The sequence below is a fragment of the Halichoeres trimaculatus genome, unplaced genomic scaffold, assembly GCF_033239565.1.
Source record: "Halichoeres trimaculatus isolate MK-OKI-2021-1 unplaced genomic scaffold, fHalTri1.1 fHalTri1_scaffold_3, whole genome shotgun sequence".
Taxonomy (NCBI): Eukaryota; Metazoa; Chordata; class Actinopteri; order Labriformes; family Labridae; genus Halichoeres; species Halichoeres trimaculatus.
In genome coordinates, this window is record NW_027437181.1 from 9,360,791 (window position 1) to 9,379,310 (window position 18,520).

The 18,520-nt window shown below is 38.9% G+C and overlaps 2 protein-coding genes across 2 annotated transcripts; both read left to right on the forward strand.

Annotated features, from left to right (window-relative positions):
• The first annotated feature begins 7,345 nt into the window (after window positions 1-7,345).
• LOC141788080 (guanylyl cyclase-activating protein 2-like) lies at window positions 7,346-13,977 on the forward strand. Its single transcript, XM_074666908.1, has 4 exons — window positions 7,346-7,938; window positions 9,179-9,328; window positions 11,737-11,833; window positions 13,570-13,977. Exons 1-4 carry the CDS (start codon window positions 7,744-7,746, stop codon window positions 13,689-13,691), a joined length of 564 nt encoding a protein of 187 aa, XP_074523009.1. The 5' UTR covers window positions 7,346-7,743; the 3' UTR covers window positions 13,692-13,977.
• A 2,413-nt stretch (window positions 13,978-16,390) lies between these two features.
• LOC141787815 (guanylyl cyclase-activating protein 2-like) lies at window positions 16,391-18,414 on the forward strand. Its single transcript, XM_074666493.1, has 4 exons — window positions 16,391-16,591; window positions 16,821-16,970; window positions 18,086-18,188; window positions 18,293-18,414. The coding sequence occupies exons 1-4, from the start codon at window positions 16,391-16,393 to the stop codon at window positions 18,412-18,414; spliced, it is 576 nt and encodes a 191-aa protein (XP_074522594.1).
• The last annotated feature ends 106 nt before the right edge of the window (window positions 18,415-18,520 follow it).

The window sequence follows — 18,520 nt, forward strand, 5'->3', positions numbered from 1 at the left end:
CAGAGATTATTACCTGTAATCCTCCATTCTCTCATCGTGCTGACCCCTGCACATGGTTCCAACCTGCAGCTCATTGATTAGAGCACGTATCAAACATCCAGTCAAAGGAGCTGAAAGACATTTAAATTTACTGAAAGGCAGAATTCACTCTCCAATCCACACTTTTGACTTTATTTTCATGTTACATCTAATTGGATATTTATCATTTATCAGCAAGCTGCTGCAGGTTTGTCCACTCAAAACTTTTGGATAAACTGAATATAGAGAGGACTAAATCACAGACTACTGGCCCTTTAAATCTCAATAAGCAATCATGTATGATTTTTAAACTGTCCGTCATAACCTCAGTTTTATCAGCTTACTCATAAGCCAGCTCTGAAAATACTCCTCACTCAGCCCCCAGATTTACAAACCAGCACGTTTCACATAGACCCCTGAGGGAGGGGGCTGAAGAGAGGGTATAAAACCAGGGGGACAGACACAACAGGAGACTAAACAGAAAGACCACAGGAAGAAAGGAGACTCCTCCACTCTTCAGAGAATTCTCTTTGACGACTTTGAGTCAAACACAAAAGCAAGTAAGTCAACTTTTTCTGCATGATGGAGTTTGATGCTTTAAGCATAAATACAGATTCTGATGTTTGTAGTTATTAAATACAACATGTATTTTTCTTCTGAAGTTCTGTCCTGACATTCTTCTTCTTGATTTGAGGAGTTTTTGCACTTTTTTTGGCTTTCTTGGATTAGTTAGCACAGATGATCTCCTCACTCCTCAGACTCTTAAACTATGAGTGGAAATTGTTCAGGAATATAACTTTTAAAAGTGTCTGTGCTGGGTTTGTGTGCTTGCACATACATTTTTTTTTTTAAACCTCTGGAGCTTTTTGCCTTTACGTGTACATGCTTCAGCTGTCAGGGATTGCAGGCTTTGACCATGATGTTTGTTTCATTCAAGGGGGACTTATATGGTTTGCATTTAGACCAGAGAGCTTCAGTAAAGAAGTAGATTAAAATAAAAATGAAGTAATATAGGGTAATGAGTGGACAGTAAAATAAAATAAGATAGAATGTAAGTAAGTGTACTATAAGTAAAACAATAAGTGAGCAATGAAATAAGCAGCAAGTACCAAGGAAGTGTATATACAAGATAAAGCAATATTTATATAGTGAATGTGACAATGAGTTGATTTAAGGTATTGCTCTTGTGAATTATACAAAACACATTTTGCACATTTGAATTGCAGTAGTCAGATATTGCACTTGGATTGTGTTAAATTAGATTTTGCACATAAAAACAGTTGCAGACAGATTGTACAGTCAAGACTTGAAAACTTTGATTTAACCTGACCTTAAAGTCTGTCACTAAAGATCTCTGTGCATTTCTGTTTTTCATCATGTTAACTTAGAAGAACTGTTTTAATAGTTGCACAATATGTTCCCTGCAAAAAGCGTGTACCCCAGTTCTTCATTGAATCAGTACTGATGTCTTTGTTTTGTCACTTTAAACTGGAGAAAACATGACAAACTCACAAGACAATGACTCAATATTTACTAGACATGCACCGATTGATCTGTGCCTATTTCCTTAATTTTGGAGAATCAGTGATCGGCCCATCCTTACATATGAGACTGATCTTATATACCTATAAACATAAAGATTTTATTGTTTCACAGGTACTGTTCAATGATTTTCAGTAAAATAAGATTGGAATATTAGAGGTATATGCTGCAAGTTATAAAAAATAAAAATCAGTATCGGCTAAAATTGGTATTGGCAGATCAGGCTTTTTAAAGGTCAGTGATCGGTGATTGGCCAAAAAATTGTACTCGGTGCACCCCTACACAAGTTTACGTTTTCTTTTTACAATTTGTTTTTAATCTGCTTCAGGTGCTCTGTGTGTTCATACTGTGGACGTGGAACCAGAATTAGTCTTTGGATGTGAACACAGTCAGATCCTCTCAGGTGTCCCAGTTTCTAAATGTGATAAATATGATCTTCTGAAAAATAGATTATAATCCTCATCCTAATCTGTCCCTGTCTCAGAACATGAGATCAATGTGAGCTGGTTTGGTGCCAGATTATGATCCTCAGGTGTTAACACTGATCTTTTAGCAGTTGACCTTTGACTCTGAGCAAAAAGGATTAGACAGAGTTTATGATGAGAGGAGCACTCAGATTATGATGGATTATAAACACAGTTACATAAAGAGAAAGGCAGCAGGTTCGTCATTACTCCCCCATGCACGTCTTTGTGAATGACAGGTTTGAAGAAAGATAGAAAGATATATTCCTAAACTTGAAACAAAAAACAAATATCTAAATCATGCACAGTTTAAACACAGAAAAAGATTAAAGCTAATGTTTCTGAGTCTGAATTGTGATAATGAAGAGATGACATCATCAGATCTTCCTTCTCTAAAGTCTCCAGGATGAACGCTGCAGCAGGGGAAGGCGCCAAGGCCGCTCCTCCCAAGTTCAAGCAGAAGGAGGCGCGTCAGTTCAAGAGCAAGGCTCCCAAAGCTGGACAAAAGGGGTGAGACGGCAGCCTTCACACAGTCCAACACCTGAAAACAGAAGATTAAAACCTCTGCTGACTCCAAAGACAGAGATTTAGATTTTTAGACTTCCAAAATTCAGCCATCAACCTCCAGCATAACATGTTTTTACAAAAAACGGGGTGTAGTCCAAAATGTTTTCTGCTGTCAGCTCATCCAAGAAGTCGTTAATGCTGTAATCCTTTGCATTCACCCGAGTTAAACCTTTCCACTTGTTTTGTAAACATATAGCTGCAGAAATCTTTACACAGAGCTCACTTTCCCTCTTTACAGAAGTTGACCATTCATAGACCAAATTCAATTTTAAGCCAAAGTGCTGCAGTGATGAGGAGCTCTGAAGTCTCTTGAGAGTATTTCTGGACACTTTGGGGAGCTTTGTGCTGAGCCAGCTGACCAACCAGAGGACGTGTTATGCATGAGCAGTTAGAGCAGTTAGTTTTACAGCCATTTACTCTCCTTTGAGTAAGTTCTTACTTTGTTTTCCACATCCTAACACAGAAACTTACTGAAACAGGACGAGTGGATTTCTCCAATTGCAGTTTTTTCCTCACTCCAGAAAATCAAATATTAATACTGAAACACAAAGACATGAAAAGACCTGGAGGTTCTCACATAGGTGATAACCCTCTAGAGGCCTGTTTGAGTACTGCAGTAGCATGTTGTTAAACTTTAGTGCCAAATGACAGCAAAAGAAATAAAAACTGCAGATCAAATCTCCAGCTGTTTTAAGTTATTTTCCTTTCTTAATTAAAATCCTACCTGATATCAAACTTCATAGAAACCAGTTGCTGTAATACTGAAGAATTTGTGGATTGGTCTTAAACATGTTTCTCCTCATGCTCTGACTCTTTTTCTCATGTTTTGTTTTAAGGTTTGACAACGACGTCCCTGGGATGGAGGGTCTTGGAGGTGAGAGTGAGCTTTAAATGTGCTTTTAACTCTTTTGTTTTCACATTTTCAGTCTGTATTTACTCTCTTTTCTCTCTCTCCTACAGACTCAGCAGTGGTCTGCCCCTGGGAGGCGTTCGGGGACATGGAGCTGAGCGACCTGGCTCAGTTTGGCATTGTGTAGACTTGTTAGATGGGGTCACATTCTGGTTCTGCACAGATGGTTTCAGACGAGTTTGAGGAGGATGTTTGAAGCAGGAGGAGAAATTTAAAACCATCTTCTCAGCACCAGGAGTGAAATAAACCCAGAGCAGAAATATTCTTCTATCTATTTTTTTAAAAGCTCATTTAAAGTATTGATTTTATTTTTGTTATAAAAACAGGTTCAGAAAGTCTACCTCAGTCTTTAACTACAACAAAGTAACTTTTGCAGATAAACAGAGAGATTTTCCTCTGCGGGGAGTCAGATATAAGTGATATCAACCAGGGCATTATGATTGAAATTAATGTTGCAGAGTTCCATTTTGTTTCTCTGTAGGATGAATAAAATATTTTAAATCTGAGTCTCTCATTTTTTACCACACACTTATATCAGCTTTTGTTGAACATGCAAGTTCATGCACTTGCATGGTTATATGGATTAAAATAAGAGATCATTAAACAAAACAAAACAAAACAAAACAAAACAAAACAAAACAAAACAAAACAAAAACAAACAAACAAACAAAAAGATTTTTTGAAAGCCTGCAAGTTTTAACAGATTGTCAGACACTGAAAACCAACCAACCTCTTTGAAAAAGAAAAAGAAATAATAGTCTAAAGCTGCAGTTTCTCAAAATTCCCACTGGGGTCTGCCTCCAGCTCACCAATCAACTGCTCCTAAAGAATGTGCAGAGCCAGCTTCAGATCTAAAGCTTTAATCTCTTTATTCCTGCACAGCGATTATCCTTGACCAACTTTAAGAAAATGACACTGATCTCTTTTTCTGTAATAACCCCCATGGTGAGCATTATCAAGCAGTATTATTCTGCTGAAAACCATGTAATGCTCTAAAATGAGCAGGATAAAGTCAGTTCAATTCATAATGAAGAAGAGACAGTGCATCAGAGAGATTATAGAAACGGTTCTTTACTCTAGAGAAATGAAGAGAAAGTAGGGGTGAGCCCAGTGAGGAGAGTTTCCTTCAGAAACCGGGACTGAAAACCCTGACCGGAAGAGGTTTGGCAGAACCAAACAAGAACCAGAAGACCAGTTTTTGAGAGTCAACAGCTCCAAGCTTCACGGCTTCAAAGAGGTCATGGTGTCACAACCTCAGATTCAGTTACTGTGAAGAGAAAACTTTAAGCTTTAACAGGTCAGACTGCAGAAAAAAGACATCCATCACAAAGACAGAGTCAGAAGAAGAAAAAGAGGCTGGGCCATCAAACACCAGCGATGTACTTCTGAAGATGGTAAGATTGAACTTTGGACAAATGAATCAAAGTTTAAAATCTTTGCCTCATCACCAGGATTTTTATATCCATATGAGGAGTAGGTTAAGGAAAGGATACATAAAACTGAGGGACATCAAACGGAAACATGAAGAGGAAGTATGATGGTCTGGGGCTGTTTGGCTGGATCCAGGGTTTGTGAACCAAATGGCTCCCACAGTATTCTGCAGTGCCCCCCATGCAGCACCTTCTGAAGTGAGCCTGGTTAGCCATGGGTTCACTCTACAACAAGATAATGAGTCAAAATATCAGTCCAAGCTCTGCCAGAAGCACTTCAAAAACAAAGAATAAGACAGTCAGCTTGGAAACATATAGGTCACTGCCAGCACAGTCCCAGTTTGCAGAATTAAACCTGGTTTGGGATGAACTGGACCAAAGAGACCAACAAATGACCAACATTCAGAGGAACTTCTGCTGGAACAGAGCTAGAAGAGCTTTCTGAAAAATGTTTAATTTCCATTGGGGAAAGAATCAGTAACTTTAACACAGGTTTGTATTTGTGAACAAGAAAAGACCATTAACAGTTAAAAATGTGGTCTCTATACCTGCGTTCTTTTCAGTTGCCAGCAGAGGGAGACCTCACTCATGAGTCTCAGGGTGTGTGTGTCAGACAGGTGAACAGGTGATAAAAATGGATTATCTCTTCTGTCAGGGAACTCAGACTTTCAGTATGTTCAGCCTTGATGACTGATATGAAGCACAAACAGGTTTAAGGCAGGCATTTAGAATGATAAAACATAAATTGCATAAATTAAGCAAAAATAAGGAGGTGTATAACGGTAGAGTACTGCAGGTGATTCTGGATTGTGTGTTTATGGGGTGCTACTGCAGATGTGGCCTTTGATTGGTCCTTTCAAACAGACTTTCTGTAACATCATTGGACCAAAAGTGACATCACCATTTCTAACCTGAGCAGCTGCAGCCTGCCCACCCCTCCTCAATCCTCCGTTGTGGTGCATCCAGGGGTTTCTTAGATGGTCCCAGTTTCCTGGTTGAAGAGTCGTTCTTCTGACCTCTGTGTCTTTGTCACTTTCATTTCATAAACTGGATTTAACCCTCGGCTGCATGAAATACAATAAACTGTGTCAAGTTTTTTTTTACCTAATTTGTGAAGTTTTTTTTTTATTCTTTTCAGGTCATGAAAAAAAATGTTTTCATTGTTTCTCCAAATGTTTGATTTTTCATAAAAGTTCAAACATGTCTCCAGTGGACTAGATATAGTTTATTAAGATTATTTATTAAGTGGAACATATGCAGCATTCAACATTTAATAGTATGAACTTTACTGAAAAATAAATTAAACTGTGTTTTTTGAAAATTTAATTATTTCTTTATGCTTTGAAAAACACCATAAAATGTTGTAGCGTTTGCAGCCTGACACTGCTGGGGCAAGCAGGTGGCATGACAAGGAGACAAGGAGAGTTTAAAACAGAAATTTGCTGCTCAGCTAACTGAGCAGTCCGTGTTATTTTTTTAATTTTTATTTTTTTCCTGAACTCCCTGTCTCGTAGTTTTCTGCTTATTTGAAACCGAACGTTTAAAAACAGAATAACAGAATAATACTTTTCCTTAGATGTTACTAAATATAGTCTTTTTTTAACCAATAGGGTTTTTAGGAATAGAAGGATTTCAGGATATGCCAGCAGGGCTCCACAGGTGTGTCTGGAGTCTCACTTGCAGTTCCACCAACTGACCACTGAATTAAGGTCAAAGGAGTGTGGCAGCAGAGAGCACAGTAAAGGCTGATGTACTTCAGTAATGCCAGTCAGTTTGCACCTGTCTCTGCAAACCAAACAGAAGACCTGGGCCAAGCTGTGATTGGTTGGTTGATAATACTACAATAAACTGAGGGTGGGGGGTGTAATTGCAATTTGAAATGTATCAACTCTGCTTTAAGTGTTTTTGGAGGGTAGATTTTTTGTTGTGAGAAAACTGTTAATACGACACTTTACATCACAACATGACGTGGTATGTTACAATAAACTTATATGTTATTGTCTCTGAAGTGAGATATGTGTTGGAAAGCAATATTAGCTTAAGTTAGCAATTTAGTTAGCAACAATTATTGTATAACTCAACCACCACTTCAAAATAAACCACACATTCTGATTTTTATAATTGAACAGACACCAGAGAAGAGGTTGCACAACCCCTGCAGCCTGAAATACGTCTGCTATTTTTGCTTCTTTATCCCCTACAAGATAAAAATATCTCACACACTGACAAACACAGACACACACACCTTAGACCAATCCCTGTTTTACATACACAGAATCACACTCCTCATTTAGCATGATAAAAACATGTTGTGTCCCTACAAAGAGTGGATAAAAGAGTGAACATGATGCACTGCACACTGAGATGAAATCAACATAAAGTCTTCTGTTCTGAATTGGATTCTCTGGATTATCTCCTCACTGTGCTCCACTCAGGGCTCTGCAGGACAGAGTTTAAAGGAAGAAACTCACACATCACTGAGTGAGATGTGGATCCAGCTGGTATAATTGAGCTCTAACTCGGTGGTTAACTTGATACCACCATTGGCATAGCAGTAAGCCTTCAGTAATGAATGTGTTTTCAGATTTTCAGACCTGCCAAGGTCTCGGCTAGCTGAGAGATCAGGCGATTAACGAGCTAATCAGATTGACCTATAGTTAGCCCTTTGCTCGCAGAGAGGCTGAGCTGCTCGACAAAGCTCTTTACTTTGATTGGAGTGTGTAAGCAGCTGCCTTACTGACCCGCAGAGTACTGTCCTGAAACAAACCATCACATCGGGATCTCTTTGATTTACCCGGGGAATAAAACAACCATGGGGCAGGAGGAGAGTCACAACGAGGAGATGGACCTGGCTCAGATACAGGAGCTTTGTATTGTTTTCATGAAGGAATGTCCGAGTGGAGCGCTGCACCTACATGAGTTCAAGAGGATCTTTGGGGTGCAGAGCAGCTCTGCAGAGGAGTCCCTCTACATGGAGACCATATTCAGATCCTTCGACACAAATAAGGTAAAGGGGGCCGGGATGGCTGCAGGAATTACATGCTTTTAGTAATTAATACAAGTTATATGTTGCAAAGAATTTCTCTGTGTCACCAGGCTTTTTAAGTAAAAGATGATGGATGGTTTCAGGTGGACATGCAAGTTTGAATTCTGAAAAGGTGAGCAGGACCCTGACATTTGGCAAGACACCTCTGCTCCTTGTTTGGGTCCTGCTCACCCTGTTGGGATTCTATGTGCCATGCACCTTTCTGCAGACTGATCTGATTTCATATGTGGGACAGATTGTTCTTGCTGTTGAGATGTGTAATACACGGTTTGTCAAACAGCCTCTGCTCCATGTGTGTAGTATACTGACTTTAATAGAGGCAATATGTGCAGAATGCTGATACAGATGCTGGAAGCTTTTGCATGCACAAGCAGGTCAAGACTTAAGTCTGCACTTTTTGTGCTAACAGAAGACAACACAGTGCTTTCGCTTCTTTTCTATCCCACTCTTTTCCATAATTCTCCTCTTCCATAACCTGGTGATGGATTAAAAACACAGTATGACCTGAGATAACCTTATTCTTTAAACACTTTGTAGAGACATGCTGCAACAATCCCTGACAGAAGCTACAGCCTGAGACTTCTCCCTATGATGTTAGCAATGTGGCGATTCTTCTGTATCATCTACAAGATTTCTGCATAATTAAAGACAAATTTACAGTCATTTCATTCAGATTATATTTCTTTGGTTCAAGTGTTATCTTTCTGAGCCCTTTGGAGGTATGGAGAGAACATATAGAGGTTGATCTGGAGAACATTTTACAAGATCCCAAGGTGACATCCTACTTGTTTATACACATGTTGAATTTTACTTTGACCACAGCCTCTGATGTAAATATATTTGATACACACCAAGCTTTCCACATGGTTTAGAGCATGGAGACACCAAGGTTGCATTTGAAATATGACCACAGGTTCAGCCTTCTGGGGTCAAAACTCATCAGATGAAATCAACTCCTCTTCAACCACACAAATGCAGATCTGGAGCTTCAGCTCAAGCTTCATAATTTACGCTGACCTCACAGCTGAGTAAGATCTCGAGATTTACTTTAACTTTTTGTCCTTTAAGGGGCTTCATAGTGTCTGAGTAACTGTTGCAGTCGTCCCTTGTCGCCCCTAAAATAAGTTTAAACTCCTCTCAGTGGAATGAGAAATGTTCATGTGTTCTGTTTATAACTCAGATTTCTTTTTTTCCTTGTCAGGATAACACTCTTGATTTCCTGGAGTACGTTGCCGCTCTTCACTTAATCTTGCGGGGAAATCTTGAAGATCGACTCAAATGGTCGTTCAAGATGTACGACAAAGATGGGAATGGCAAGCTGGACCGGCAGGAGGTGAAACGCATCATCAGGGTAAGGTTGGCTGAATATTGAGAATAAACATTGACTTTAATGTGGATTGTTTTGGGTAAGGAGTGTCTTAAACTGTGAAAAACTTCAGGTTTCATAATACAAATCCTCTCAGGTCAGATTATGGTGGTGAGCCTGGCACAGGGCTTACAGCTCATATTCCTGCACAGAGCTTTAGGGAGGAGTGGACGCTCAGTGTGGGAGCTTTTCTTAAAATAAACTTCTTTACTGGACCTTACCGTAAGCCTCCGAGTCAGTGGGCAAAATTAGCCCACCGTCCACTACACACCTGACCTGACCTGGCTGCCAAGGAAAAATTAGGTAATACTGGTGGCTCTTATCTAAGAGGCAATAACATTTAGTTTTAACCATGTAGTCTGGTAAAGTTGTCGCTACAAAGTGCTTTAAGCTTCTTTTTTTAAACAGGTAATAAAACGACAAAAAATCAGATTCATAACTCATAACTTATTGAGAGAATCCAGAGACATTTTTAAATCACAACATGATCAACTCAACTGTTAAGTTTGACTTGTCAAAAATAACCAGAAAATTATATATATATATATATATATTTTAAACTAAGATGTCCCTCACCCATTTGAACAAAATCCACAAACAATATTGCTCTTTTGGCTTATTTATGATGTATTTTTTTGTATCACATGATAAGTCAGACAGTTTTGGCAAAGATTTTGGTCAAGTTTTTAGTGAATATGCATTCTTTCAATGCAGAAAAAACGTATTTTAAAAAATGAGTACCAGTTAAGATGTTTTTCTTACCATAGCTTCTTGAAAATGATCAGTGATTTTCCTGAAAAAAAAAAAGAAAAATGTATGTGGATGCTTTCATGAGAGCTGCCATTTTGAAAAGGGCCAAAACACATCTTCAGCTGCCTGTAGTGAAATGATAATCCTCGAGGGGCCAGAATATATATATTTTTTTATTTATTTAAAGGTTTTTTTTTAGGGAAACTATTCATGTTGGTAAGAGAGAGGTCTTTGAAACTCATGTAGCAATTATGATACGTTTGGGGTTATAGGGCTGGGGCCAGTTTTATAAAAATGGGTGCTTCACAAGACTTTTCATAAAACCACAATGTAAATATTCAGCATAAATTCACCAAAAACTAGGACATCCAGAGTATTTAAATACAGCGATGGAATACTAATAAGTTACATGTTTCAGTTTCATACTTTTTATTGAGCTTTGAGAGGATAAAAAAACTGAAAGAGAACACTTAACTGCAAAAGCTGAATTTGATCTGTTTTTGTCGAATGTTTTGTTTTTAGTAAAAACTGTCTCATTGTATTAAATGTGAACCGCATTTACCTGACAAGTCGGGGAAAATGTCTCATTATTCCAAGGTATTTAAAAAAACACCTGAATTGCTTCAATACATACCAGTGGGGTAGAAAAAATACTTTTTGACTTTCTTAAAATAGAAATAATGTGTGGTTTCTAAAGAAACTTAACAGCGACATCTTCCTAATCCTATTTGTAACTTTTTTTTAACTCTTTAGAAAAACTCAGGTGTCATTTTTGTCTTGAATTAAGATATTTTCTGGGCTTGTCAGGTAAATATGGCTCGTGTAAAGTCTAATAAGACAATTCTTTGCAAGATATAAGCCATGAATGTTTGGTTAGTTTTCAGTTTTTACTGTGCAAATGAAAATTCCACCACAATTCGAACCAGATTTTTTCCGGCTATTCCCCCACAGCTTTAACATTTGTGATGTTTTTGCGTAAAATCTACTGAGGGCAAAGGATAAAGGATTATATCCAGCGAGACTTGCAAACCTCAAAGAGAGACACATGACAGGGTGAACAAAGAATTTAGAATGAAGACAGAAAATTTTGTTCAAGCTGAGAGCAGGAGAAAAATCTGCATGTCGCATTGGCATAAGAGTAAAAACTGAGCTACTGTTATATTTTACTTATCTGACTTTTATTTCACCAGGTGAAAATGTTTGAGAAATAGTTCTTATTTACAAACATGACCTGGCTGACTGTGTGGGTATGCTGTGGGTCTTGCTTGCTTCTTTCACCTTCATAATGCAAACAGCAGGCTACTGGTGTCGTGTCCTGTCCCATGCAGCCTTTGCAGCCACCCACCTGGTCTCACAGGGACTTGAATTAAAGACTTTGCAGAGTTTTGGGAGCAGATCTCTTGAACCTTGCCTGAGTACTGAAGGAGTGCATGTGTGAATGAGTCTTTGAAAACCTCCTGTAGAGCAGAAATGTTTGTTAAAAGAAAGCAAAGATTATAGTGCAAAATGAGCTGGTGAGTGTACAGGTCCGTAAAAAGTAGTATAAAGAGGAGCCGAGGAAGAAGGAGAGAGGTTTCAGGACTCCATCCATAGCTGATGTTTATTGACTTTAGTCTGAGACATATTTCCTTTTTCTCACACAGATCATGTACAAACTCAAGCTTCAGAAGAGTGACATCAACATGACGCCGTCTGAAATCTGTGACAGGATCTTTGAGCTGGTGGACGTGAATAAAGATGGTAGGTAACTCACACACAGGATCAGAAAGCAAGTGGGAACATGATGAGTAAACTTTAAAAAACAGAGGGGTTGGTAATGTGTTGAACTGAAATGAAATGCAACTCTATCTTGACTGGATTTCTACCGTTCACATGCACAGAACGCTTCAGTCTGACTGTATTTAAAGAGAGGTGCTGATGTTGGGTTGGTGTTACAGTTTTGGACTTTGCAGGGAGTAATTTAAGAAACCATGACCTGTACAACTGTTAAGCACGCTCAGGTTAGACCCATATGTGTGAGTTTGCCTGTAATTGGGGTTACTGTTTACAGCTGTGCTTCTTTTCTGTGGTGCATCTGAGCTGATTTGGTGAAATGGTAGTTTGACAAAAGTTCCTAAAAATCAGTCCCACTATGCCACCACGGACAACTGTGTACATGCACAAAGATTGTTATCTACAAATAAGGATGAGAATATTTTTTTTAAATAATTTTTAGGTTTTAGTTCTGGCTTTGATGCCCAAATTTTTATTTTGAAGTCAAAATACTGATTGAAATCATGTAATTAAGAGGGACAGAAAAAGTCAGAATTATGTGATCATTCTTAAAACTATGAGCTGTGATAAGGTTTGTAAGCACTAATCAGAGCTTTGGAAACGTACAACGTGCAGATATAGCTACACCACCTTCACACCATGGAATTACTTTACTGTTTTTTGCCTCATTACTACCCTTTCCTCCTCATTTCTTGAATAGAAATCCAGAAAAGTAAAACCCATAAGTATCTTGGAGGTATCAGTATAGCCTTATAATTTGGTCACGCGCCCCCTTGTGGTCAGTCCTCAATCTGTTGGCCTGCTCTCAGCCTATTTCCTGTTCAATCCACTGTCTTGTCTTCTGTAAATAAAGGCAGAAAAAGACTGAAAATACCTTTAAAAACAAATAAAAAAAGTATGGATGCAAAATTCTGGAAACTTAACTGGAATTTTCAGAAATGTATATTAGCTGCATTTACATATACATTTACAAATGTAAACATTTTGATTGTGTATAAGCAGATACCCATGTGCAAACATGTTCAATGCCATATTTTAAATGACACCATAAATGAATGTTCAGGGTTTTTTTGGGGGGGGGATGTTCCCGAACTGAGCCTATCATGAATATAGGCATAAATGATTGTCATATGCAAATATACATGCACATACACCTGATACAACATTTATAAATGACAGTAATCAGTTTTTAGAACTGAAGAACTTTGATGGATTCCTTCACAGAACAACAAAACTATGAATGGTGAAAAATTACACTTTTTAGCAATCAATTTTTAGAAAAATTCTTTAAAGTTGACAACAAACAACCCCCCACCAAAATTCCAATGTCCCTGAGCTGAAGATCCCATGGAAATTTTCAGGAAACTTTTATGAAACAACCTGGAAATTTTCCTCCCCTTTGCCCAAACATAAAAAGACTGTCAGATAACAGAGTGTGGATAAAACCTGAGGAGAAATGTCCTATACATTGTTTGAATCTGAGGACTGCAGGAAGTGTGTGATCAAAACATGTCACAACAGAAGTGCTGCTTATAAGCTGCTTATAAAAACTATCTAACTATAATATACAGACCAAACAAACAAAAAAACAGAAACAGTTTGCTGAATTACAGTTTGTTGATTAACTAAAACTCCTCACAAAGGCTTTAAGGCTGAAGTTGTTTCCAGTGTTTGAACTCTGCTTGTGTTTTGATCTCCTCCAGGTCAGATCACGCTGTCGGAGTTCATGGAGGGAGCTCAGAAGGATGAATGGGTGATGAGGATATTGAAGCTGGATGTGAATGCAACGGGCTGGGTCATCCAGAACTGTGGGAGGTTACCGTGACGTTTTCCTGAGTGGGTTCAGAGCCCACGTTTTTTTCTCTGAGGCTGACAGAGAGGAGCTGATGTTTTCTTCTTCTTCTTGGTCTTTTTGTCTCTGCGCTGCAGCTGGAGCTCAGTGCACTTTTTCCACGGCTGAGGCTCTGCTGGGGGTTTGACAGCAGGTCCACAGGTCTGTGTGGTGCTGAACGCCTGTGGATGAGATAATGCCTCTTTGTATGGAAACCCATGACCAACAGAGGACGTTTCATGTGTTTAATACAAGACACACCCAAGTATGTGTTTATAATTGTACATAAATTACTGGTAATATTTAGGTTTAGAAGTGATTTATGTAAGAAACATTCTTAAGTCAAACATTCAGAAACCATCAAATATAAGAAGACAATTATTTATGTACATAATTTCCCTCTATCTAACGGTCTGTATATATTAATAGGATGTTTTGAATATGTACATACCTAAATATTTGATTTTTAAGTTTATTTGAATGTTCCTTTAAGATCTCTCGATTCTGTCAGGTTGGATTTGATGACAAACTTAACATTGAGATAGAGATATTTCTGCAGTGTTGTGTTCCTAAATTTCATTATGCAACAATTATTATGCAAGATAAAAACAGCATTGCAGAAAATAAAGCAGTACTATTTATTTTTATATAATTGTACATAAACTTTAAAGGAACTCTTGTTTTTTTCAAATGTTAATTTATTTTCTTAATAAAAGATTTTATACGCACTTTATTTTGTAATTTTTTGAATAACCTTTAAACTGTGTATTTCTTATTGCTGCCACCAGGTGTCACTAAAGTCAGCATGTTGAAGGCTTTAGTCTTCATCCTCAGAGGCTCAGTTTGCACAGTATTATCTGCTGCTCTTTTGCGGGTCTGCAGGAGTTCAGGTGATAGAGATGAGTGTGGTCTCAGCAGTTGTTGACAGCTTTCCTCTGACCGTGGAGAGCTTTTCTGTCAGCTGCAGAAAGAGCGGTGCTACCACAGAGTGTAAGTGTCTCCCTGCAGCACAATCCAATGTGCAGTCATTCAGCAGCTCTTCCTGCAGTTCCTTAAATTTCCAATTGAGGCAGTCTCCTAAAGTGACTCAGTCCCCATGGAACTCCATGTTAACATGTCAAACTGTGGAGCAGAGACAAATATGTTTGACTTTATTCTACATTCCTGTCAGGTTCTTTCTTCATTAATTCCTTCATTGCTACGTTTACTTCTTTCCTCTTCTCATTCTTTACTTTCTTCTCTTCTTTACTATCTCTCTCTCTTTTCTCTCCATTCTTTTCTATCTTCCATCATTCTTTTCTTTCTTTTTCCTTTCTCTTCTCTCCCCCACCTTTCTTTAATTCCTTTATTACTTTTCTCTCTTCATTTCTTCCTTGCTTGTCTCCTTCCTTTCTCTGATCCTTCCTTGCCTCTTCCCTTGCTTGCCTCCATCCTTTATTTCTTGCTTTCTTCCCACCTTTCTGTCTATTGCACTTCCTACTTTCCTTCCTTCTTTCCTTCCTTCCTTCCTTCCTTCCTTCCTTCCTTCCTTCCTTCCTTCCTTCCTTCCTTCCTTCTGTTCTATCTTTTTGTCTATCTTCCTCCCTTCCTTCCTTCCCACCTTTCTGTCTATCTTCATTCCTTTCTTACTTCCTTTCCTCCTTCCCACCTCTTTTATTTCTTGTTTCATTTCTTTCCTACTTGCTTGCTTCCTTGCCTCCTTTCAATTTTTTCTTCTGTCCTTCTTTCAGTCTACATTCCTTCCTTAACTCCCTTTTTCTTCCTCTTTATCCCCCTTCTTTGTTTCCTTTCTTTCTTCAGCCTTGTTTCCTTCCTATCTCCCTTACTTGTTTCCTTCATTGAATCTTATCCTGTTTCCTTCCTTGTTTCCTTCTCATCTCACATCCTTGTTCCCTATCTACTTCCCTATCTCCTACCCTTGCTCCCATATAATCTCCCTTTTTGGTTCCCTTCCTTGCTTTCTATCTCCCTTTCTTTAGTCCTCTCATCCTACCTTGTTACTTTCCTATCTCCTTTCCTTGTTTCCTTGTTTTATGTTTTTGTTTTTTATTTTTTCTTTCTTTCTTTCTTTCTTTTTTTTCTTCTATACTCTTTGTATAAACTTGGATTGTGAATACATCATTTTCTCCACTTCTAAATCAGATTTGAGTCCCTGTGTATCTGGACATTAAAGGATAATAGAGTATGTCGGAGGATGAAGTGAAGCTCAGCTGACTGATATTGGTCTTATCAACAGCAGGAATGAGGGCAGATCTTTGCTTCTGTCTGTATCCCTTACAGCAACACCTCTGACCAAGCTCTCACCCAGGATTTGACGTCACAATACCTGTTAATCTTCCTGAGAGCTCAGAGCTGGCCTTTTGTCTCTGGGGCCAATCCGCTCTGCTGACCAAGAGCCAAACGAGCTGTCACTTACCGACACATCCATTAAAGCTCCATGGGGGGTTCACCAGGAAGGATGTGTGACTGCTTTGAGAAAGAGAAGAAAAGAGAAATATTGAACTGAAGATGAGGATCCAGGTGAAAGATTTGAAGAAGATTAGTGAAACCTCCTCTGGGTTGGTCCTGCAGGTTTCTCTGAGATAGACCAGAGGTTTCAGAGGCCATGGAGTCCTGGCTGGAGCACAGAGCAAGGGGCTCATCTGTGTAGGTTTTTCTTCACATTAGGCTCTTCTGCTTGTATTTTTGGAGCCATGGGTCAGGAACAGAGCGCCACGGAGAGGGAGGTGACTCTTCAGAACATCCAGGAACTCTACCGAAAGTTTGCCAGCGAATGTCCCAGTGGAAACCTTCACCTGCATGAGTTCAAAAGGATCTTTGGGATCAACAGCAACTCCTCAGAGGAAGAGTCTGCATATATGGAGAATGTGTTTCGATCATTTGATACAAACAAGGTAAAAATGCTGTGTCTCACCTGAAGATAAATATTAGATCTTGTTGCAAGAAACTCATCGAGAACATTGAAGTAGCTGCTGCTGCTCATGTTTGGCTTATGATATCTCCTTACATGAAATTTAACCTGATATTATGACTTGTGATGAGACACACTCTGTAAGAGTTGATTTCCTGTAGTGATTCAGCAGAATGACCCCTGGTGTCTCCTCTGTCCCGTTTGCTTTGCAGGATGGTCACATCGACTTCCTGGAATATGTAGCAGCCGTTCATCTGGTTCTTCGAGGAAAGCTGGAGGACAAACTGAGGTGGTCCTTTAAAGTTTATGACAGAGATGGAAACGGCTGCCTGGACCGGCAAGAAGTGAGGACCATCGTGAAGGTAAATACTCTAAACCAGAGAAAAAGCACAGGTAGAAATACACGTTCATTTAAATTCAGTCAGTTTGTATCTGACTGAACAGACTCTTCTTCTTCTCCATGGCCCCATTTCCACCCACCGGCCCAGTATGGATCAGTACAGTTTGGGACGGCCTGGGTCAGTAAAGCCTGACCCTGTAAGCCTGGTATAGCGGGGTCAGCAGTGTACCCCGTTAATAAATCCAACGAAGAAGAGAAACATGACAGCAGTTTCACGCTGTTTAGTGGCGCAATTTTCGAAGCAAAAAGAAAGTTATTCTCACGAAATCGAGATTTAAACATCACAGGGTTATGTGTTGTTCTTTATTGACAATTTCTAGCTCCACCTTCTGGGGTTGTATGAACCACTCGGTGGAAATGGGTTTAATAAAGATGTCCTCTATCAAGGGGACAGGATTTTTTAATGTCAGGATCAGGAATCTAGAATCTAGTCTTGTGTCCTCTGATTTGTTTGTTGAACTTTCACATTTTCACATCCTGATAAATCCATTCATTTAAACACTTAAACTGTAAGAGTTGTTGAGTTCCTGTAGAATGTACAGAGCTTTAGTTTTTAACAAGCAGCCTTTGCACAGTCCATATGGAGTTAAGTGAGAAATTACAGATAGACTTTGGTTTGGTTTGTGCACTTAACAGAAAATACAAGTGTACACAGAATATCCTATCAAATGACCCCTGATGACCTCCACAGCCTTCAGCTGGGCAAATAGTAGAGTCTGTACAATGAGATGATTAAAAGAAGATAGGGAATCAGAATCAGGGATGTATGCTTGACCTCTCCAAACCCCCTCCAATCTATGGAGCAATGCATTTTAAATGTTGCATAATTTAGTCTTTTTTTTTTTTAATCGAACAGGTGGCATTGTATCTCAACTCTCTAATGGTCAAAGATAGCCCTGAATGCCAAACATGACTGATCTCCTCTACCTGACCACAATCCCAAACACACGTTCTGTTCTCTTCACAATTTTGCAAATAGAACAAAGAAAATACAAAAACAGAACAAAGGACAGGAAACTGGGTTAATGATGATCGTTTTGTTCATTTAAACGTCAACTTTTCTCTATGTCCCCTCAGATCATTCAGAAGCTAAAGAAACACAACGACCCAAGCATCAAGGTCACAAACATCGAAGACATTTGTGACCGAATCTTTGAACTGGTGGACAAGAACAGAGATAGTAAGACCTGTATTGAAGAAAACATGTTTTTACCCTTGCTTTTTTTAACCTCTTTTATCCATTCTAAATGTGTATGTCACCCTTCCCCTGCTCCTCCTCTTTAGGTCGGATTTCCTTGGAGGAGTTCATTGAGGGGGCTAACAAGGACCCATGGGTGATGGAACAGCTCAAGCTGGACATCGGGCCCTGTGATTGGTTCATTGAAAAGCAGGAGAGGAGAACCTGACTACCTCTTTTATGAACAGTGGTGATTGATAACCACCTGAGGAGATGACCACAGAAACATTTCTCACATTTGGAGATTTTTTTTAGATCATTATGGAAATAACATA